General features: G+C 33.7%; 1 protein-coding gene across 16 annotated transcripts in view; it reads right to left on the bottom strand.

The window, feature by feature from the left end:
• TCF12 (transcription factor 12) overlaps positions 1-23560 on the bottom strand; it is a 374951-nt gene that overhangs the window by 55986 nt on the left and 295405 nt on the right. For 11 of the 16 annotated variants that reach the window (XM_054451939.2, XM_054451941.2, XM_054451935.2 and 8 more), the window contains 2 exons: positions 1254-1359; positions 77-216 (listed from right to left, as the gene is read on the bottom strand). In XM_054451939.2, the coding sequence (XP_054307914.1) occupies positions 77-216; positions 1254-1359 (246 nt within the window). Of the gene's footprint in view, positions 1-76; positions 217-1253; positions 1360-12890; positions 13438-23560 lie in introns of those variants that run through there. The other 5 variants (XM_054451945.2, XM_054451946.2, XM_054451944.2 and 2 more) reach the window with 5 other exon arrangements.

Raw genomic sequence — 23560 nt, 5'->3', positions numbered from 1 at the left:
TTTACACTTCTAATCCAAAATGAAACACAAGTGAGGACAAAGTGTTGCTGTACCCTAGTGACGTGTTATAGCCTACCAAGCGGTCATGTGAATGAAGGTTGCCATAACTACTGGATTGAGACATGTGGGAAGTGGAGGTCCCCAGAATTCCACCAAAACCAGGCTGGCTCATCCCATTTGATGAACTCCAAAGGTCAGAAGAATTGTGGGTCCCATCTAAGACAAAAAGAGAAATATAAAATTTTCCTTAGCTAAAATTTTTCTTGTATTTTGATGTTGCTTATAAAAATTCAAGGGGTACCCTCCAGATATTTTTCCTCCCTTTTCCAACCTAGTCTTCTACTCACTCTTCTTCCCTCTAAACTGTAAAATTACTATTTAAAAAGAAGAAATTAACATTTTAGTTAGGGAAAAAAGTAATCTAAGCTGTAATAGGCAGGCCATTATAAAAATCTTCAGAAGATCTAAATTCACGTCAAGGAAGATAATAAAAATTCCAAATTTGGGAATAGGCTAGATTTATTTTTAGTTAAGTGGTATACTTATAAATACACAGAAAGTTATTAATCCATAACATGCAATGTGCATTATATCAAACATTTTGAAACTGTGGAACAAAGAAGTTTTTCTAATAGTAAAACTAAGTAATTGATAATTACCATATTATAGTTAGCTTTCAAATGAAATGTGTCAGCAATGACTTCACTCAACAATATAAAGTCAAGGAACCATTTATGTAATAATTTATTGCTCCCATATATTTGCTTCCCATAGTCCAAAACCACAGGAGATCAAATAAAAATGATTTGCTAGACATGAATTAAAGGAAATGCAACACTTTTTCTCTCTTAACAAGTCTTACTCTGTTCTATGATATTCACTCTTTCTTTATATTGGTAATTCTAGGCATGATATGAATCCATAAATTAAACAAGAAACTAGAGTTAACAGCTTTCATATATTTAAATTCTAAAATGAGCAAGAACAGCTCTATTCATTTTTCTCAATTTAAGACCTTTATAAATTCAATCAATACTGGGCCAGCACTCCAATGGTTTGCTAGATAATTCAATTAAATTGCAGTCAGCAATAAACAGCACTGGAAAATTATAAAGCTAAATTTTGATTTACTTTAGCCAAAAAAATGCCTAAATAATGCCTGAATATAGGTATTCTCTTTCCTAATACTTTAAAATACTGGCTGATATACAGATGACTGTGGTAGTAATTGGCAATTGTTTGGTAGTACTTACCTTGCATAAAGAAAGTGCTAGCGAACATACTGGTTGGTGGCTTAGGAGATGGATAACTAGGAGATTCACGGTTGAAATCATCTGAATTTGGGGATGGTGCATATACCTTAAAATTAAACACTACATTTAATTAAAATGTAAATGACTATCATATTACTTATGTCAAATGAGTTCTATATTCTGTAAGGGGCTTAAAAAGGCCTATCTAATTTTTATAAAGGGCCACCCCAAATGAAAAGAATACTCCTAAATCCATATAAATAATGTCAAACTTAATTACCATCCACATGTTGTTTTTTTTTTAAGCTGGTTATTAGGGAAAAATACTACTCTAAATATCTCTGTAATGCATCTTGGTATGACAGTTACACCAAGTGACTGAATAAGCATTGAGCTGGCTTACCAAACACAAACCTCACATAGGCTCAGGATTCAAAATCTGATCGAGCAAACAAATGTCCTTTGAATACAGCATAACATAAAATCTGGGTTCATAAAATTCATTCTTTTCAGTGTTACAAGATTCACCAAATAAAATCAACATGAGTTTGATTAAACGTTGCTATCTTTGTTACAATTAAAAGGTAACTATCGAAGGCACAACACAATTGTTCAGGAACTTCCTTAACTTGGTAGATTTAGCAAATAAATTAAAAACACATTTCCAGTACACTTTCAAGTCTGGCAAAGGTTTAAGAAAAATCTCATTTAATTTGTTAGAGCAGTATTAATTTCCTTTGATAAAACCTTGCTTTAGATAGCCAAACTATAAACATTTTGAATTAGCAAATGGCCAACATTTGCATTCCTCTGGAAAACTAAATGGGCAGCCAAATAACCTTAATGATCAAAATGTGATCACACTATTCTCATATAACTATTGAAACAAAGGTGGAAAACAAATAATATCTAAAGTGATGCACAGTCTATAAAAGTAAACCAGAAGTCAGGAAGAAGAGAAAGGTAAGCTATTGTGAGCAGTGTATGAAACAAACTAATTATTTTGTTTTAGTTTGAAATGATAGAAAAAATTCAACAAAATAAAAATTTTAAGTGTTGACTGAAACAGAGTAACATTAAAATTTTGGAAGCATGTATTTTAAAAATCATATATCAATTTGTTTGCATAAGCATAGAAAATTTCTAGAATTACACACAAGAAACCCAACAATGGTTACCTCTTTGGACTTCGAATTGGGAAGGAGGACTTTTACTTTATGTTTTTCTACATAATTTGATATTTTACCCCAAGCATATATTTCTATAGACTAATAATAGAAAAAGAGTTAAGGAAGCACACCAAGATTAAAATGGGATCCCAACTTTTTATTTACATAAACTGTCAATTATATTAATTTATTCTTTCTTGGAGGCATTAACTGTAAAGACCCCTTGCAAATTACCCTAATCTTCCCAAGATTCAATTTCCTCTTTTGTAAAATGGTGTTAATACTACTTGCATGAGGAGACTGATGGGCAGATCAGATGAAATCATATATAAAATGTTTAGCACAGTGCCTTGTACAAAGTATACAGGCAATAAGTTATAGCTAACAGTATCATCTTTCATTCTAATAGGAGTAATTATGTTGCTAAATATTACCTGTTCACTACTCAAATGCTGTTCATTACAGTTTTCGTCTAACATGAGCCTAGTTATATATACAGTTTATTCTAAATAAAAGGTTAAAAAGTCAATTTTTACTCTTCGTGCTAGTCCTGATAATACTAGCACAGGTGATTTTTTTTTAACATTCAGGTTTGTTTCCTACCTTTCACATCCCAGAGATAAAAACACACATCTGTGGTACCTGAGAAGTCTTGGAAAAGATACAGTATATTCCCAAGAATTATCTAGAAGGATCCCCTAGTTTGGGGAATATGGCAGATAAAATGGTTTGTTCATCATACATATTAAGCATACTTTTCTGGTTTAAAGGTGTTTCACACATGATTGTGTTGAAATAAAATAACTGACTATATACCAATGTGTCTGCAATGTATTTTACAGGCTGATAGGCAGATAAGGTTTTCAGGAAAGGAACTTTGGACTATTTTCTTTTAATCAAGTTTCATCTTCTAAACTTAGCCCTAGCTAGAAGTCCTCTGTCCCCTTTCTATATAGATTTCCTCAAGCCAAGCTAAACCATGAACAACAAAAAAACAGAATAAATCCAGACCTAGCCAGAAAGTACAATGTGAATCAAATTTAGAAGACAGCACCCGAACATATGCTTTTTATCACAAATGTGCACTTACTATACACATCATCCTTGATATGTAACTATGAAACATAAAATTCTCTAATTCTATCCAGGTTATAGACTGAAACAGTATGTAAGACTCTCTTACTTTATAATTATGAAAACACTCCAGTTTTGATGTGTCATTTCACACAAAAATGGACGTAATTTGTCAGTTTAAATTTTTACATAATTTATCAATTTATATTTCTTTATCCTTATTCCCATTCAATTCACTGTATTTCACACATTAATATACTAACATTTTTAAATTTTGAAAATGGTTACAATTACAAAAGGAAGTAAAAGGAAAAACTTTACTGATTTACAAATCGCTGCTAAATAAAAGAGAATATGCTGATCAGAAAATGGTTTATTCATGGTTGTTATGGAGAGCAAGAAAACTAAGATAAACCACACAAAGCACAGAAAGAGACTTGCCTTCCCTTACGCAAAAATTTTGAAGTTGTATGGAGAAAGCGGCACATTTTAGAGGTAAAGTTTGTTTTTAATGCTATTTCTTTCAAACAGATTTTGAAAACAATGGACTTTTAAAGGACAGACCTTATAAACGAAAATGGCAAAAAAAAAAAAAAAAAATCCTACCGTATCATTTTTGTATTAACACGAGTTCAAAATTTTCATCATAAGAATGTTTTGAAATATATGGCTTTCAAAGAGGTACATTTACCAGCATTTCTAACACAGGCTAAATAAGCTAAATAACTTTACTTTTGGTATCTTAACTGTAGCTTGCAAAAACATAGATGCAATGTTATGAAGCAGCAGTCGTGCCAGTCTTGATTTTTCAGATCAAAGACTTCTTGCGGCAAAGCACAACTGATGTGGTCTCAAAGGCTTTATTAACTCCAGATGCAGGGAAATAGTCAGCCAATTCCACAAAAAGAGCAAGTCTCTCTTAGTTACAATCAGTACTGGCCACAAATTAAAACCAGACTGCTTATGTCATCTGATCACCTGAACATAGATGTCAGTTTTTTTTCCCCTAGTTAATGATCTAATCATTGGTTTAAATCTGAAGGATGATTTTGTATCATGACAGTAGATCTTAAAATTAAGAGAAAGGAATATATATGCTTTAAGATGATTAAAATCTACCAGGAGTCAAACTATTTTAAAGAGAATAGAAAAAGGGTAAAGTTAAGTAACTTAATATGTTCTATTAAAATGTGGTAGACATTTTCTTTAGAATTCTATCCTCCGTTTCAGAATGCCAAGCTCACAGTAGCCACCATGGGACCAACTCTTTTCCCAAGCACTTATACTTTCCCCTCTAAGAATGGCGTCAAGAAAAATTTTCAATGTGTGGTGAACAGACAGTTCTAACTTGAAAGAATAAAATAGAAAATCTAACAGATACCTCCCCTTCACTATTAAGTCTGTTGAAAACAACACACTCACATAAATCATATCTTGCATGTCCTCATCACACTCACCGTAAAGCAACTTTTAAAAAGGGATAGCATACTTTGGGATGAATATTTACCGTTACTCTTCACAGTGATTACACAATTATCCTTAAAATGTTTTAGTTCATACAACAAATTTGAGTCAAACTGGCAAAGACAGATCCCTTTTTTCCTACTCAGATGATTCAGTTTAGTCATATGGATAACCCCAAATTCAGGGCATACACTCTGTTCAGCTCTAGAGGCTGGAGCTGTGCACTGTGCTCTCGATTTCAATACATCTTTCCTGTAATTAATACTGGAAACATTCTTGTGAGGCAGGGAGGCGTAATGACTTTCTGTTATTGAGAAAAAATGCAAAGAAGCAGAGGTTTTGCTAAAGAAGATAGTTTTTCTTTTTATCTAGTCACATTCAGATAAGACAGAGTTAAAGCATGATGTGTTTATCCATACTTTAAAAATCAGATCTACAGCCTGTGTGGTGGCTGATACTTTTTAAGGTCCCAAGGGATGAAGAGATGGGAATTTTCTTTAGTATGTGACAATAGCTATATATCCTAATTGAGATACCCTTCCACAGAAAATGAGAAGAATGTTTATATGAGTATTGTCCAACAGGTTTCTGTGATGATGGAAATGTTCTGTATCTATGCTGTACAATACAGTAGCTATCAGTCACATGACTACTGAGCATTTGAAATGTGGATAGTGCAATTGAGAAACTGAATTTTAAATTTTATTTTATTTAATTTAAATACTGTTTGTGGCTACTGGTTACTATACTGAACAAGGCAGATTTAGATCCTTCTTATCCAGCAGTTTAAGATTGTATAAATTATTTTGAAATATATTCTAGAATTCTTATGCGCTTCAAGGCCTATGAAAACCAAAGTCAGCCTACATTCTGAAACATTTTGAGAACACCTTCACCTAATTTGGAATAAAGAAGTATGGAGAAGGCTATCTACTTTTCTGAACATAGTCCGACACAGAACGAATTACCAAGATTTCATTATGTTTGGGCTTCTATTAGATCTTTTGTCAAGATTGTTTGAATAGCAGTTCTCTTTAAGTTCCAATATGTTCAGTATCATTAAACACTTTAACACACGCTAATGTAGGCCTCAAATATGTGAAAGGTCTGTGCCAATAACAGAAATTATATTCAGCATAATTTACATCAATTTACCAAAGTAACAAAACATAACAAAATTATTTGGCTAACTTGCCCTGCCGTCATAATTTTAAAATGAAAATATGATATTATATTCAGGAACATACACTTTATCTGGTATCTTATATAATTATATTTCGTATTAAACAATAAAAACTTTACAAGATCTAGCTAAGTACCTAAAACCTGAAAAAAAAAAAAAAAGGTCTAGGTCAATGAAATATTAATAAAAGAATATCCCAACCCAGGTCAAACCCTATATTAAAAAACTGTAATTAAGACTCTAGGCCTATAATTTTAAGAATATGTACATTTAAGAGTCAGCATTCAAAAAACTAGGTAATTTCAAGATTTTTAGTATTTAAATTATTAATTTAATTTAAATTGATTAATCTGGGAGGAGGGGGGAGGGATAGCATTAGGAGATATATCTAATGTTAAAAGACAGGTTAATGGGTGCAGCACACCAAACATGGCACATGTATACATATGTAACTAACCTGCACGTTGTGCACATGTACCCTAAAACTTAAAGTATAATAAAAGAAAAAAAATGAAAAAATAAATAAATAAATTGATTAATCTATGCAAGTTCCACATGTAGCAATACATACAACCAACTTCTCTTTCTCAATTTTATGGGATTGGAATTTAGTAAAAAGAGGCTCTTTTAAGAAGAGTAAACAAAATTTTGCTTTAATAACTATACCCATTTGTATAAGAGTGCTAGGAAGATATCAGAGAAAATTAAAGACATTTCCTAAAAACCATTTCCTATATATTTTTCTGATCATTTTCAGATCGTTCTGATCTGTTATTTCGTATGAATACCGATCTTATATACATCCTCAGATAAAAAGCATATATCCTTGGCTGGGCGCGGTGGCTCACGCCTGTAATCCCAGCACTTTGGGAGGCTGAGGCGGGCGGATCATGAGGTCAGGAGATCGAGACCATCCTGGATAACACGGTGAAACCCCATCTCTACTAAAAATAATAATAAAAAAAAAATTAGCTGGGCATGGTGGCCGGCACCTGTAGTCCTAGCTAGTCAGGAGGCTGAGGCAGAAGAATGATGTGAACCTGGGAGGCGGAGCTTGCAGTGAGTTGAGATCACACCATTGCCACTGCACTCCAGTCTGGGTGACAGTGCAAGACTCCGTCTTTAAAAAAAAAAAAAAAAAAAAAAGCATATATCATTAGCCTAAATGGTAACATTTAAAAATTTCTGAAACTTACGCCTTCTCACTTTCCTTGTTCCTCCTGTAATCAAAATTTAAACAACGTAATCCCAAAGAAAATAACCTAAAAATCTAGATAAATATTAAAATGACAGTCTAATAATTCCCTAATATCTAAGAATATTTCAACAAATGACAGATTTGATAAATATCTCAATGCTTTCAGTATTTTCATATTACATAAAATGGCAAATTCTGCCATAAAATCCAATCTGCTACTAGAGTTTTTAATGGTAATTTCAAGCCTGAGGGGGAAAATATTTAGATAGTTCCAGTAAAAATACCACAAGAATTGAAACCACAGGTATTATAAAGCAAAACGTCTGAAGTACAAAGACTGACTCAGGCACATACAAGCCATCTCCACGGAAGATTCTTTTTACCTAATTAGCCTGTTAAAAATACAATTTGAAATTCTGTAAAAGGGATAAATATGTGTTTATATTTTCAGCAGTTTCCTAAGTAAAAGGACCAATATCTCTTTCCAAAAATTTCCAGAGACATGTTTATTTTCCAGGGAAAATAAATTTCTTTTCTAACAACAGTAAGAAAAATGAATTCTAGTTTTCAGTACAAAGCATTTTAAAATCAACTACTGCTCTTACTGTGTAACAAACACAGGTGAACATTACTGGTTTTCAACTGTGAGAAAAATTCCTTCTAAGCACATTTAAATTAATCTTAAATTAACATTACTGGGCATATCACTGGTTTTCTAGGTAAATCAAGCACATTTTAGTTAATCTTAAATTAACATTACTGGGAATATTACTGATTTTCTACGATAAGTGTTATCATTTTTCTAATAATCTCAATGTTTTTCTTGAATTATGGAATTTCTAAGAGACAGGGTCTGAAACTTGTTTGCTAGGATAATATACTGAACAAATCAATGACTGACACATGTTACCCACCTACTTTAAAAAAATATAGATTCAACAATATTGCACCTGATCCCCTTTGATATACAAGTGGAAAGGAACACAAATTTCTCTCAAAAACATTCATAAAGTTGACCAGTGACAACATACCCTCTAGTATGTAAAACTAGCAGGAGCTAGTTTTAACTCACTAGTATTTGTACTCACTTGAATCAAGATAAGAAAACTTTCTTGGGCTCACACATCATAGTCTCAGATATTTTTGGTAAAGGGGAAAAATGTGAAGTAGCTTTATGCTGAAGTCCTTGTCATTCAATGTCTTTAGCATTCTATATTAAGAGATTTTAAAAATGACTTCATGTTTTCCCTATTATAAAAAATGTTAGATTTAACTCTTTTGGGCCCATGGACAGTCTGGAAATGTGTATTAATTTAATTGCATATTCTTCTCTCATGTTAACTAGCAATAAATACCCCCAACAGAACAGAAATGCAGCTGTATATAGTCACATTGGTTTCTGTTCTTTTATTAACTGAAAATGTTTATTTTAAAAATAAGTCTTATAAGTATTTACAACGTAATTTTACTTACTTGCTACTCTATTTCTACAAAAAAAAAAATTCACTGGTAGGCAGGTGCCAAAACCATGGCTAAACCAATTTTCAGTATGATTAATTCTATTAGGAGACTTGCTAAAACATATCTGAAAGTTTTAATTTTAAATTCTTAAACAAAAGTTGATAAAAATTTGCTTGACTAACCACATCAATTAGTATTCATGAAATCGTTACTCTGACCACACATGCAAAAGATTTGTAAGAGTGGCCTTGTGCTTTTCCCGGTTACATTTTCTTTCCAATGTACTATATATATGTATTTTTACATATCCAAATACACATTGGATCCAATGTAGTATATTTTAATGTAAATGGGTAGTTAGGATAAATTCACTTTGGCCCTTTGCTATGGAGACTAATTTACATGTCCTTGGATGATACAAAGGAGAAAATGTGCTTTTGGGGGATAGATAGACCTGGGTTCAAATTCTGATCTCAGTACTTACAAACTACGTGAGGTTCAACCTCATTTTCCTTATTTATAAAATGAGCTAGTAACAGCTAAATGACAGTGGTTGTGAAAATTAAATCAGATAAACAAAGTTCCCAGCACAGTTCCTCCCACAGAATAGCCTTTACAATCACATTAGTTTCTTTCTCTTTTTTCCCAGATTCCATTCGAAGAAGCTTAATATTCAAAATGTGCATCTAGCTTGAATTTTAAAACTTGGACTTCTGTGTTGTTTCTCAGAAGATTAAAATAATTTCCTCATACAACGAAAAGCCATCATGTCTGTTTGTGTGGCAATTTTTATACCTGGAATACTCTGTAGCATCTTTAGTCCCAAAACTAAGGAAAATGGAGACTGGTCAGAAAAATGGAGGAAGGCACTCCAGAATCTTAAAAGTAAAAAAAAAAAAAAAAAAAAAGGGAGTCCTTTTTTTCCCCCAAAACTTTTCTTTCCTTTGCTCTCAAGACTTTTTTCTAACTTTCTGTGTAAAGGACAAAATTTACTCAAATCAATGAGAAAACTGAATGCAGGCAGAGTTCTTTATAAAGAAGGAACCTCAGGAACCCACTGTTCTCTCCTATTTTTTATATTTTAAAACAGTATAAGGTGCAAAATAGTTTTAATTTTCATACTTACTATAAACCCATATTAATACCTTACAACATGATACAGAATATAGCTACACAAAAATTACATAGAATACAAAACATTAACCCCTTCTCTTTTTAAGCAGTAGGAAAAACTGCATTAACATTTTTGGCTTTTCTTTTCTACACCTATATGCCCAAGTCTGTTACATATCCAACAATAAAATACTGGCCATACAATTTTAGGTAATAAAATACAAAAAAGTTCTTAGGTCTTTTCCTAGAGTTTGTTCAGTTTTATTAAAAGATCTGAAATACCCTTAAATATATGCAATCAACTCGAAAACTAAAAAAAAAAAAAAAAAAAAAAACTGGAAAAAAGGGAAAGAAAGCTCTCTGTTTAAGAGCAGGACCACTTAGGGTTTGTCACTCTCGCATAAAACCTGAAATGGGATGTTAAAGATGAATCAATGTGAACTTATTATTAGCATTTCAAAATATTATTTTGTTCTATCATTTTAAAATAAATCTATAAAATGAGATTAAATAGTTTAACCTGTTCACAACAAGAAGTATATTAAACTTCTATAACTTAAGTGAAGACATATATTTCACTTAAGAGTCTAGCAATGTTAATGAAAGTGCTAGTTTTTACTTTAAGACATTGACAAGCAGACATTTCCCAATATACACTAAAATAATACATTTATATAATCTTGAAACAATGTAATTACATACTACGATTTTCTTATTGAAGAAAACTGAAGTCATCACAAAATAATAATGTTGCCAATGATTTCTAATAACTACTAGAGAATAATTTTAAAAACTAGAGGTGGGTAAAAATAAAATACATACAAGTCTAGGGTCTTATGATTTGGAGGACTAAGCCAACATATCATCTCTTTATTTATATATTTTTCCAGAACATAAAAGTCACCTTTGACCTATATTAGGCACAGACTATCAATTTTTCCAGGCTCTCTACCATACCAGCTATGCCATCTACCATAAGCCTGGAAATACCACTATCAAAGCTCCCCCCACCCCCTACCCCCCTCCCAATGTAGAACAAAGAGAAATGTAATACAGTAACCTGTGCTTTCCAAAGAATAAAATCTAAACTCACTTTGAGTTACTCTGGTTCAGGGTCCTACGTAATTAATTTTACTGAACTTATACACGTGCACACACACACACACACCCCCCCCACACACATACCCACATACCATCTTCAGACTGTTTGACTTAAAATCAGACACAAAAGAAAATTATTTTCACATTTGAAAGACAGCTGGCAAGAAAATTATATAGAGATTAAATAATTTCACTCATCTGTCTAAATCTACTTCTTACATTATCCAAAGCTCTGCTTATATGGGCAGCTTGAACATACACTTTTTAATGAGTTTAAAGATATTTTGACTTGCTTATCATCTTTTTTGAAAGCTTACCCAAAAGTTCACAACCAAACACTGGCCCAGTCCAAAGAGCCCTTACTAAAGCAATCAGTGAATGAAAAAGTGCTTTTATTAGTTCTTAGTACCCTAGTTCTAGCCACAGGCTACTTTAAAACATTTCCAAGTGATAAAAAGGGAAGAGACAACCATATCTAATTTTAAGCCTCTTTTAGTAAAATGTAATTGAATATTCTCTATTACTTAAAACATTAACATTAAAAATGCTCCCCCCCTCCCTTCACTAAGCCCATATACGCATTTTTTCATAAGACACCTGAGGGTAAAATTATTTTTGAAAGATTTAGAAAGAAAACACTGAGTTTCTGACATAAACCAACACTGTTATTCATTAGTGTACCTTTTAATAATATTTATCAAGTATCTTACAAAGATAGCTCCTATTGAAACTTTCTGAGTTTACTCTTTTTTTTAGAATATATAAAATCCTCTGGCTTATAGATTTTTTTGTAGAAACACAGTAAATTATTAACATTAGGTAATTAATTTAAAGAATAGAACTCTTGTTTAGCAAAACAAAAAAGTATTATTTTAAAACACCTAGTCATGTGCTTGCTATAAATCAACCAGAAGTATAGTGCATTCTTTGGAAATGTATAAATGCATTCTTTTAAAAAATAGTGATTTATTTCATGAATCCACACAAGGTCAAAATTCTAGTTTGATTGGAAACAGATGGCATCCCAGAAAAGCCAGGCTCTGGACCTGAAACTCTAAACAGGAAATACGGCCCTTACTAGCTGACTGCTTCCCTAATCATTACCAGAGCTTCATACTTGTTATTTTTATGAATATCCTAGATGACTTTCATCTTTTCCTTCCATCTACAAAGCATCAAATAATTCTCAACACATATGTGTGTATATACATATTTTATGTAAGGATTTGTTTACAATATACAAAAACATAAAAACAAATGTACTTTCAAGCTCATTGCTAGTAAAGATATCAGGCTAATAACAACTCAGAAACTCAAGTTTATTTTCTATACTATCTTAAAAATAAAACGAAAGCCAACAACTATTGAGTAGCTATGTAGCAGACAGGACTTTACTGACACTACTTCTAAAGAAATCTACAATCTAGGCTGGGCGCGGTAGCTCACGTCTGTAATTCCAGCACTTTGGGAGGCCAAGGCGGGTGGATCACCTGAGGTCAGGAGTTCGAGATCAGCCTGGCCAACATGATAAAACCGCGTCTCTACTAAAAATACAAAAATTAGCTGGGCATGGTGGCGGGTGCCTGTAATCCCAGCTACTCAGGAGGCTGAGGTGGGAGAATCACTTGAATCCGGGAGGCGAAGGTTGCAGTGAGCCGAGATCATGCCACTGCACTCCATCCTGGGTGACAGGGCAAGACTCCGTCTCCCACAAAAAAAAAAAAAAAAGAAAAAAAGAAAGAAATCTACGATCCAATATATTGCATAAAAGGATAAAACAAAACCTCACAGATTTTAGTAAAAAGCGATTAATGTATACTGCTTTCCTTTAAACAAGTGACTTAGAAGCTACACGAACAAAGAAAAAGGCTTACCGTTTTCCCATTGTAGTAATACATCAAAGAATTGCTGCCCATTCCAGGGACAGGATAAGCACAATACATGTTGATTTTGAAAATGTTACTATTTGTAGCTAATGCACACAGCTTCTCTCCAAGACATATATCCACACAGGCAAAGGGAGTAAGTCTTCAGTACTATGCATTCACACATGGATCTACTCAAAAGGAACTTATGCAAAATAGGACTGAACCAACTCACAGAGCACAGAGGGAGGGTTTATGCTGTAAGTAACCTCTTTCAATTTCCATCAAGTCCTTGCATTGGTGGAGGATACCAATAAGACAAAATTTGAGGTATTAAAAAAATGCAAGTCACTTGTAAGTGCTAAATAAATAAATATGTCCTGAATAAAAATAACCCAAGAAATTATTAGATTTGTCTCATATATACATATATACACACACAAAAGGAAGGCATACTGACAGATTTTCTGCTAATCTGTTTTTAGTTTTAATTAAATTAGAGCACTTGTGGCAGAGAAACCTAGATTGCTACACCTCCAGCGTTACCATCTGGCATGGTCTACAGTTGCTTCAACTTTGATAAACACATGATCAAATAATCAGGAATTGGAAACTCTGAATCATGTGTAACAAGAAGGATCTAGACAGTTAAATCTTGTATAAAATCACTTCCTGGAGAAAGCAGACCATCATGTAAATACCTCTTAACTAGCTAGAACAAACCATACTTTAAGCTACAAAAATTATGTTGAGGAAAATTGAAAGGAACACATTTTATTAAAAAGCTTAGTCCAAAAATCAGATAGATTATCTTGAAAATAAATTACCTGTTTTTAAAATGGAAACATTTCATAATACAGATTTTTCAGTTATAAAGCTCCTTGAATTCTTCATACACAACACCAATTAAAAGTTTATAATGTCCTGCAATACGACTGTTCTTAAAAAAAATTCACACATCTTTCATATAAAGTATGAGAGAATAAACTAAACAGTTTCCTATAAGTCTTTCCTCTAAGTTTATTATTGTTCTTAATACTTTGTATATTCATATTTTTATGCTAATGCTCATATTTCTCAGAAAGGAAAAATAAGAAGTGTGGGAATGAATGTCTTACAGACATTTCTAACTCATACTTTGAAGTCAAAAGGTTTTAAAAGTTGTCTACAAAAACGTGTCTCTCACACAGACATGTTTTGCTGTTTAAATGTTTTCCAATCAATCGTTTGCTGTAATTACAACCTGGAAAAACAGAATAGCAACTTTCCCTTTTTGTGTCATTTCCCTTCATCAAAACTTCTTTGTACTATCCTTCTCTCTGTGCCTTGCAGGTTCTAACGGGATTGTATTAATCAGAGGAGAGCTCACAAGCTGCAAAAGGGGGCACATCACTTTTTTTAAAGGTACCTTTCATGAAGCAGAAATCCTCTATGAAATATTCTAGGAATATACTATAAGGGACCCCCTATCCCCCCAACCTCATTTTTATTAACATATTGATCAAATTATAGTAACAAAACTAAATCAGACAATAAGGGCAACTAACTTCACAATGTTTTAAAAGCTGATAGTATTGGAACAACAATAAAACCTCCCCACACTCTCCAGATATAGAAAAGGCTAAGCAGCAGCTGCAAAAGAACATCGCTGTACAGCAGACTATTAAAATGCCAGTCTGCGGAGTGGTTTGTAACTTCCTCCCTCCTGAGAGACCACAAAGACCCATTTCAATCCTTGGAGAACTGTGGAAAAAGCTTTGATTTACAATTAACAATAGCATGCCTTAAAACCATTCAAGTAAATTTTAGTCTTCCATACACAGTCTTTCTCTACTGACAGATCGGCTACTCTCAAAACAAAAAAAAAAAAGGAAAATCAAACAAAATCAAATCAAAATTTTTTTTCTATTAATTATTAAAAATAACACTTACTTTTCAATAGAAGTTGAGGAGGAATAGGGAGAAGAGGGGAGCCACAAAGCACTGACAATACTTCAACATTTTTATAGTCATCGCTTCAATCTGAGAAAACTTTTTTATATTGGTTAAAAAACATCCACCTATGACAGTTAAGCCCATTTCTCTGATGCCGGGCAGAAAACAGAGAGGGTACTTACTATGTTGTTTGATAAAACAAACATCATAATGTAAACCCAACTAAGCAACCTTGGTTATTAAAGCACAATGAAAATTTTAATATTTTAACACCAGTTCTTTATTTTAGAGGCAATTATATGATAATCTGAAGAGAATAAACATACATTCAGATAAAAAAGAAATTCATTGTAAAAGCCAAATAGTATAATCAAACTTCTTTAATGGAAAAAAAGTTACTTTTGCACAAACCTAATCAGTTTATTAAACACCTAGGAAAGATTTAGTGTTAAACATGAAACCTGAATGTGAAACATAATTTCTAAAGACAGTTGAGTAACTAACTAAAAGCTTTTGCTTCTACTTTTCATTATTCTCCTAAAAAACATAAATATAAAACTCATACATGTGTAGGTAAGACCTCCCCTGCCAATACAAACCATAGTAACTTGGTATACACTACTGCCTAAATTGAGCATAGATATAAACACTCACAAAAAAAACAACAAAACTCTATGCCTGTATCTATAATTATATGATATTAAAATCTCATTCTTCAAAAACAGTAAATCATCAACAAAACTGGTAGTAATCTACATAAAATGCCCCTATATTCTACTAGTATGCTATGGAAAAGTCTTTTAAGTTTGTCACTCCAAAACAGCATTTTTCTTGAAGTCTGCTTTACCCCCCAAAAAACTAAAACTGTTTGATGTAGATGGTCATTGCTTGATTGCCATTATAAATTATCTTGCACAATAAAATCTTTTTTTCTCTGCTCCCAACTTTTTAAAAATTAATTTAATCTATGCAACAGCTGTAGCACAATTTCTTGTCCTAAGGAGAATCATATTACAGGAAAAAAATGCATATAGATGGATCAAGTGCTGCTTTAGTAAATGCAGTTGTTTAATCTTTGTGTTTTTTTTGTTTTTTTTTTTAAAGGAACATGTCAAGGGTTAATCCTGTGACTCAGTCTGACAAAACGAGTCAGCTGGAGACAGGGCCAATTTTTAAACTTGATTTCAGACAGGCTGCCTGCACAGGAGCTCTGAATTGTCATGCACTTTTTATCCAGAATTGTTTCCACCCACAACTCTACATAATCACTTATGTGTTACTCTAAGGTTATGTGATCTGACTCAATAGTCATATCACCTAGTTCAACAATATAAAAAAATCACCAAGTTTTACAGCAAGATAGGAATCATTGTACACACTAGCAAAATAATTAATGAAAATGCCAGAGGACCCTGAAAAAATACATAACTTGGAGCCATACACCTTTTATTAGCAAACTGATGATTCCTGGTTTAAAGATTATTGCATTTCACCAATTTTCAAATATGCCTTTTCCTCCCAAATGTTATCAGGATGTTATGTTTGCTGCTATTCCGATAGTCATTAAGCACAGACCTAAACTAGGCAAGAAAAAGCCATAATGTGCTTTGCCTAAACAAGTTACTTCTTTACTGACGATATAGGAAAAGACGTTTTCAAAAAGTCTACCAAGTAAGAGCTCTCTGGAAACTTCAGTTTAAACTCCAGGTTTCCAGGCAAAATTCCCCTCTTCCATCTTACTCTTCTGTTGATTGGGAAACAGATCTTCCTTGGAGAGCTATATAAAATTTCTTAGAGTTATCCACGCAGTATTTTTATCTACTTTATTAGCTCATTTTTATCCTGATATTTGGATCACTATAACAGTTATAGCTATTTTTAAATGATCCATAAGCAAGAATGTTTCTAAAGGTAACATAAAATTCTAAATAGTTTTTGAAAGAAAATTTTTAATTGAAGTGAATTATGTATATTGAATTAGTTAACATAGGCCAGTTAGTGGTTAATCTTACTGTATATTCTTCTAAAACAAACATGCAACATTCCACTGTCCCAAAAGCCAGAAGATCTGGCTGGAAAAGTAAACCTAAAACCCACTCATAATATTCCTCATGAAAAGTTTCAACATTATTTCTAAGTGAATCAAATCTTGGAAAACAGACTTTCAGAGTAATAAATGAAGCCAAACTTAAAAGCTGACACATGAATAACTCCACGAATGAACTCTATATTTTCCTAAAGGATGAACTCAGTAAATAATAAATTATTGGCTGCAAGGGAGGTAGGCGTGAGGATAGATTTAAGAGGATAGTGAGAGAATCTGTAAGTGAACAAATTCAAAGCAAAAGAACCTTCCCCAATGCCTCTTCTTCCTCATCTACCTTGTAAAGAGATGACATGTGAGTGAATGCTGTCTCTCACATGTGCAGTATTTTAGTTAGCCTTGCTAATCAAGTCAGACATCAAAATTCCAGGTTTTATATCTGAACATTATATTGCAGACTTCTCTGGTAGTATATGCTACTTTGTAAATATGTTCAGAAAGTTGTTCTTCTGGTTTTTCTAATACCCTTACATTTTAGAAAATTTTACTTCTGCAAGAAAGAAATAAAAAATATAAAACTCCAGTGAAATAATGCATCATTTTCAAACCAATCCACTAGCATTCAATGCATATTATTTCAAGTTAATAGTGTTATTGATCTAAAATCAATAGTGCATCTTTTAATTCAACGATCACTCCCATCTTGCTGGTACCCAGTCTATCAGTAAAAAGGCTTCTAATTACTATCTTTCCACGGTATGAAAATCTTAAAAATCAAAGACTTGATTTTTGTGATCTTTACTCAAGTGGCACTCCATGAAAAAAACTGTTCCAATTAAGCCTCAATTGTGATTACCAAAATCTTAACCAAACCAATAACTAGTGGATATTAAAGATTAGTCTGAGTACTGGTAAATAATTTATTTGGATATCAACACATACAAATACACATTTCTCAACACAGTGTAAAGACACATGCTAAAATTCATAAAATAGCATCTGTCTCAGATACAGGATATCAGATGTCATACTGTTTCTTTACAAATATCTCAAGTCTAAATTGAGTTTCAGAAATGCTTAATGATTAACAAAATAGAAAACACCTACCTATATAGCCAATGGAAACAATCACCTCTGTACACTGCATTTTTAAGGCAAAAGAACAATTAATTTACTTTTGACAACCATATGACTATAATGAGGACATGTAAAAACAGCCATACCTCCTGGAGAAGAAAGCAAATAAATCTCTTTCTGAGGTGAATAAATTGTATCCCTCCGACATCAACATGAACAGAACTGACAGATCATACAAAGCTTCTAAAAGGCAATCATTAGATAACCCTTCAAATGAGACAGAACTATATAATTACTGAGAATATGTAAAATCTGAAGCAAATTGCATGTTTCTTTTGATCACAAACTCACAATGACAAAGCAGTTTTCTTTGAAAAATTAAAGAGGGGGGGTTCCCCCGCCCCTGCATCTCTTGGCTGTCCCTTTCTTTCCCCTTTCCTTCCCTACGTGAATTGCAGTTTGTCACTTCTGATTTACCACTTGAAGTAACACGGTAAGAGAATCATTAACTATGTTGCAACTTGATAATTTTCCTGCAGATGGCTCTATAATCAAAGGACTGCCTAATGGTGTGTGTATGCACACATTAAAAAAAACGTTAAGGATGACCCCCAGGTTTTTAAATTCCTTAAGAAACCAGCACTTCTGAAGAGCTTTTAAGATTGACACAAGGCTTTGCGCTATTGACTTGTTAGGCAATCTAACAAAACAAAACTGCAGGCAAACAAAGCTATCATTTAAAATCATTTGTAAAGCTAAATAATTTTTGTAAACATGATGTCTTGGGTCAAATTAGCTGTCTCTTAAAGAAAGTGCCACCCGTTTTTTTGTTTCTTCTTTTGGCCTGCGCGATTTTTTTTTCTTCTGAACTGGAAGACGTCAGATCCTTTCAATTTATGAGAAATGGAACAGCATGATATTCTATTTTAAATTAATTTTTTAAAAGACCAGAAGTAACATCTGCATCTTAGCCCAGAACCATTTCAAGAATCTGCAATCCAAAGTTGTAAGTAACGTATACATTAAGTTATTTTTTGGTCCCCAATCTATATTTTTGTTTCAGTAAAAATTCTTGCTAGTGGTAGTAATTTTTTAATACTTCTTACCTCTAAATAAATATTGAGTCTACCAAATCATCCCTGCCTCACATTTGTGATAATAAAGTAAAAAAGCAAAGCTAACTTTTGCTATATTCACTGGAAGAAATCATACAGATCTTGAATTTATGAAAAGACGTAACTTTTAAGAATGGTTTCTTATTACTAAATTCTGGTGACCATTCTCAACAAAAGCCAAAAAATACTTCACTTTGAAAACACATCTAAGAAGAGTGACATCAACAGGGAAAAAGATGGGAAATGGTGTCAGTCATACATTTTCAACAAAGAACAATGCAAAACAAGAAGTGTTTGACCAGTATTTGGTTATGCTTCACTATTCCTAACAATGACAAGTGTCCCTAAACAGACACTGGGAAACAGATACAAAACTCGGAAGAAATTTGTTAAGCTACTTGTTCTATGTAGCTGTAGCACACGTGTATGCAGTAGGGCAGAAGTATTCTCCCTATCATTCATTAGTATTCTATGTAATATAAGATGGGCTACTCAGGTTCCAGAAAACTGTGGAGTTATATCATGTAACGCGAAAGAGCACTAAACTGGGAGTCAGGAGACAGGGATCCAGGTTTCAGCTCTGCCTCTCAGGAGGCAAGAGGGCTTAGGGTAGGTAGTTGACTCTCCCTGAGCCTAATTTTCCATTTCTATAAAATGCAGGAATTAAACTAGGCCAAAGACTTCCTAGCCATTTCACCACTAATAAAACATTTTATTATGTACTCCACCCCAAAACTCTGAATTCCTATTTTGAAAGATTTTTGTCTCTCAGACTCTTTTTTTTAAATTCCATTATGATAAATATTTTTCTCTCTTAAAAAGAAAAATCAAGGCAGGGTATGGTAGCTCATGCCTGTAATCCTACCACTTTGGGACGCCAAGGTGGGAAGATCCCTTGAGCCCAGGAGTTTGAGACCAGCCTGGGCAACATGGCAAGACCCTGTCTCTACAAGAAGTTAAAAAATTCACTGGGTGGTGTGCACCAGTAATCCCAGCTACCTAGGAGACTGAGGTGGGAGGATCACTTCAGCCCAGGAGTTCATGCCTGCAGTGAGCTATGATTGTGCCACTGTACTCTAGCGAGGGTGACAGAGACCGTCTCTAGAAAAACAACAACAACAACAAATGAACCAAAGCAAAAAAGAAAACTCAAAGCCATGTAACTGCAGTTCAGAACTTCAGATTAAAAGGTAAATGAAGCATTGCCATACTGAGTTGAAATAATTCCAGTGAAAGAAACCTGATGTTTAGTTACCATTTTATTTTGGTAAACTATAGAATCCACAGAATTTGTTAGTTTTTTTCTGATGTATTTTGAATCTTGTTGTATTCAAGATTCAAGATTCAAGCTGTGACCCACTGGCATAGATGATACCAGGTGTCCACACCAATCTTAAATTGTGTGTGTGTGCGTGTGTGAGTGTGTGTGTGTGTGTGTGTGTCTCAAAGTCCTGCTTTGTTGCCCAGGCTGGAGTGCACTGGTGCAATCTTGGCTCACTGCAACCTCCACCTCTTGGGATCAAGTCATTCTCATGCCTAAGCCTCCAGAGTAGCTGGGATTACAGGTGTGTACTACCACATCCTGCTAAGTTTTGTATTTTTAGTAGAGACAGGGTTTCGCCATGTTGGCCAGGCTGGTCTTGAACTCCTGGCCTCAAGCGATCTGCCAGCCTCGGCCTCCCAAAGTGCTGCGATTACAGGCATGGGCCACCATGCCCAGCCTTAAATTGTATTTTTATAATCATACCTGCAAGAGGCATAATTAAAAGTCTAAAGCCTCACATGAAATGAAAGGCTGAACCAAAAAAGGAATTTGAAAACATAATTACAACTTCTCAGTTTCAAGACAAGAGTCCAAAAGTTTTGTATTCTAATAACATTTATGCCAGCAAATGAAGTATCTAAAAGGCTAGTTATATATAACTCCATTGCCTAGTAATATGTTCATTTAAAACCATCATCTTTCTTTTTTCTTTTTCTTTTTAAAGTATAATTGACACAAGGTCTCACTCTGTTGCCCAGCCTGGTCTTGAACTCTTGGGCTCAAGCAATCCTCCCACCTCACCCTCCCAAAGTGCTGGGATTAGAAGTGTGGGCCACTGCTCCCTGCTCCCGGACCTATCAACTTTATCTTGAACAAAATAGTAAAACAAAATAAAGAAAAGCAGTGACATCCTACCAATAGATAACAACTCTTACCTAACTTTGTCATTGTTTAATTTACTCAATAACAATTTTGGTTTCTCAATAATGTGCAAGTTAATCTACAAGTCAGATACTTTATGTTTAATATAGCATCACCTGGAAAACAAAACATTTATGGCTATGCCCTTCAAATAATATATAATCTCCTCCAGGGATGGCTTTGTTATAATTTTAGCAAGCAACACAGAGTTAAGGAGTCAATATGGGAGCTCATCTTAAGTAAGTGGGCTGAGGCCCCTGCACTATTCTGTAATAAAGATGCAGTGCCCATCTATGACTTGTTTCTTTGCTCCTTTTGGCTGGAGAATTTAGTAGAGCAGTAAACAGGACTATTATACACAAATGTGGCTGTAATGAATATGTAGGTTGGAAAGTTTACAGGATAAAGTAAGGGAGTAAAGAGTGAAAAACGGGTGGCAACACCACAGTAACTTTATAGGTGCGCGACCTTGAGGACACTTCCTTGCCATAACACTGGTGATTTCAGACTGAAATGGTTGTTATATTAAAAAGGTTCAAACTGTATTACTGTTGTTAAAATGGGAATAAAGATTATATGAATATAAGAACACGATCTAATGCTAAGACCTCACATCAGAAAACAAATGCATGACTTCCTAGCTCTAATCTAATTCCTATCTAATAGTCTAATACCTATCTAATAATTCCTATCTATCCAAGGGGCACACTGTCTATGTAAATAGAAATAACTACAGTGTTCTCTGCTGCTGAAAAGACTTTTACTTTTTTGGTGAAAAACTGGAGCTCTCTCTTTTCCTCCCTGAAAAGTGTTTACAAAGTTTAAGCATGTTAGATGTTTTATAATACAGTGAGTTAAAACATACAGTTATGTAGCTATCTTTCTCCTGAAGATAATTTAGATTATCTAGTATGTAGCTTATACCTTCTCTGAGTCAGCTGAGCATGGTCTAGAAAGAAGAGCTATGGCTGTATTGCTAATCATTTGCCTTTGTTCATGTATTCAACAAATAGTTATTAAGTATCTGTTATGCACCTCTGTGCTGCAGGTGCAATAAACAACATAAATAAAATCCCTGCTTTATTATGCTGCTCCTGGGTAATACATATAAAGAATAAACGAATTAGGCCATATCAGATCGTATGAAGTACTGCAGAGAAAAATACATCAGGAAAAGAGTGAGGAGGTACTAGGGGTATGTTGCCCTTTTATATAGGATGGTCACAAAAGATCTTCATTGACAGAGTGATATGAGATCAAAGAGAAAACTACCCATTTGGATACTAGGGAAAGTGTGTTCTATGAAAGAGAACTGCAGATGCAAAGGCCCTGAGGTAGGAGTGTGCTTGACATCTTTAAGAAGCAGTAAAAAGGAGAGTATGGCTAGAGTGAAGTAAGGGAGGGGCAGAGTGGTAGAAGATGAAGTCTGAGAGGTGGCAGGTGTCTTGTAAGCCATTTTAAAGATGTTGGTTTTACAATAAGGGAAGCTACTGGAGGATTTTAAGCAGAGGAGTATATGATCTGACCTAGATTTTAAAAGGATGTTCCTGTGTTTAAAAATAAAAAGAAAAACAAAATAAAACTGGGAGACCAGTTGTAAAGCTGTTGCCAGAATTTAAGAGGTAAAGGTGGTTTAGACAATGATGATAGCAACACAGGTGACCACAAATGGTTAAATTCTTGAAAAGAATTCTAGTAAGAGAAATATTATATAAGACTGTCCTCTGTTTCAAATTTATGTCAATGAAACCATAAGTTATTTCCTTTAGAAAAATAATTCCTGTATTGTTGTTTTCCATACTTTTCTTTCGCGTGAGGACCATGGCCCTATATTTTTAATTAGGTCATCCTAAAACAATGTAGAATTAATGCTGATGGCTGAATTACCTGTAATTTTCCTGCTTTCTGTTTTGGTTTTGGTAAAATGCTCCTATTTTGGTAACTAGGAATTAACTGCATAATTGAAGGGAGAAATGGGACATATAATTCAGTTTCTTATACAAAGAAGGCCAGTTAACATATTGAAGGTTTGAACAATCAGAGAAGTAAGTTAAAAAGTACAGCTTAGAGCAGAAAGTCATTAACAGGTGATGTTTCCTATTATAGATACATAAAATAATGGCCCTGTAGTCCTTATTTTTATCCCTTTAATTCAAAAAGCATTTCCTAAATACTACATTATGTGCCTGGAGAACAACAATTATGCAGCAAAAAAACATTTTGGGCTGGCCGCAGTGACTCACGCCTGTAATCCCAGCACTTTGGGAAGCCAAGATGGGAGGATCACTTGAGGCCAGGAGTTTGAGACCAACCCTGGCAACAC

Source organism: Pongo pygmaeus, chromosome 16 (assembly GCF_028885625.2).
Source record: "Pongo pygmaeus isolate AG05252 chromosome 16, NHGRI_mPonPyg2-v2.0_pri, whole genome shotgun sequence".
In the NCBI taxonomy this organism is placed as follows: domain Eukaryota; kingdom Metazoa; phylum Chordata; class Mammalia; order Primates; family Hominidae; genus Pongo; species Pongo pygmaeus.
This window is presented reverse-complemented; position numbering and strand designations above follow the sequence as displayed.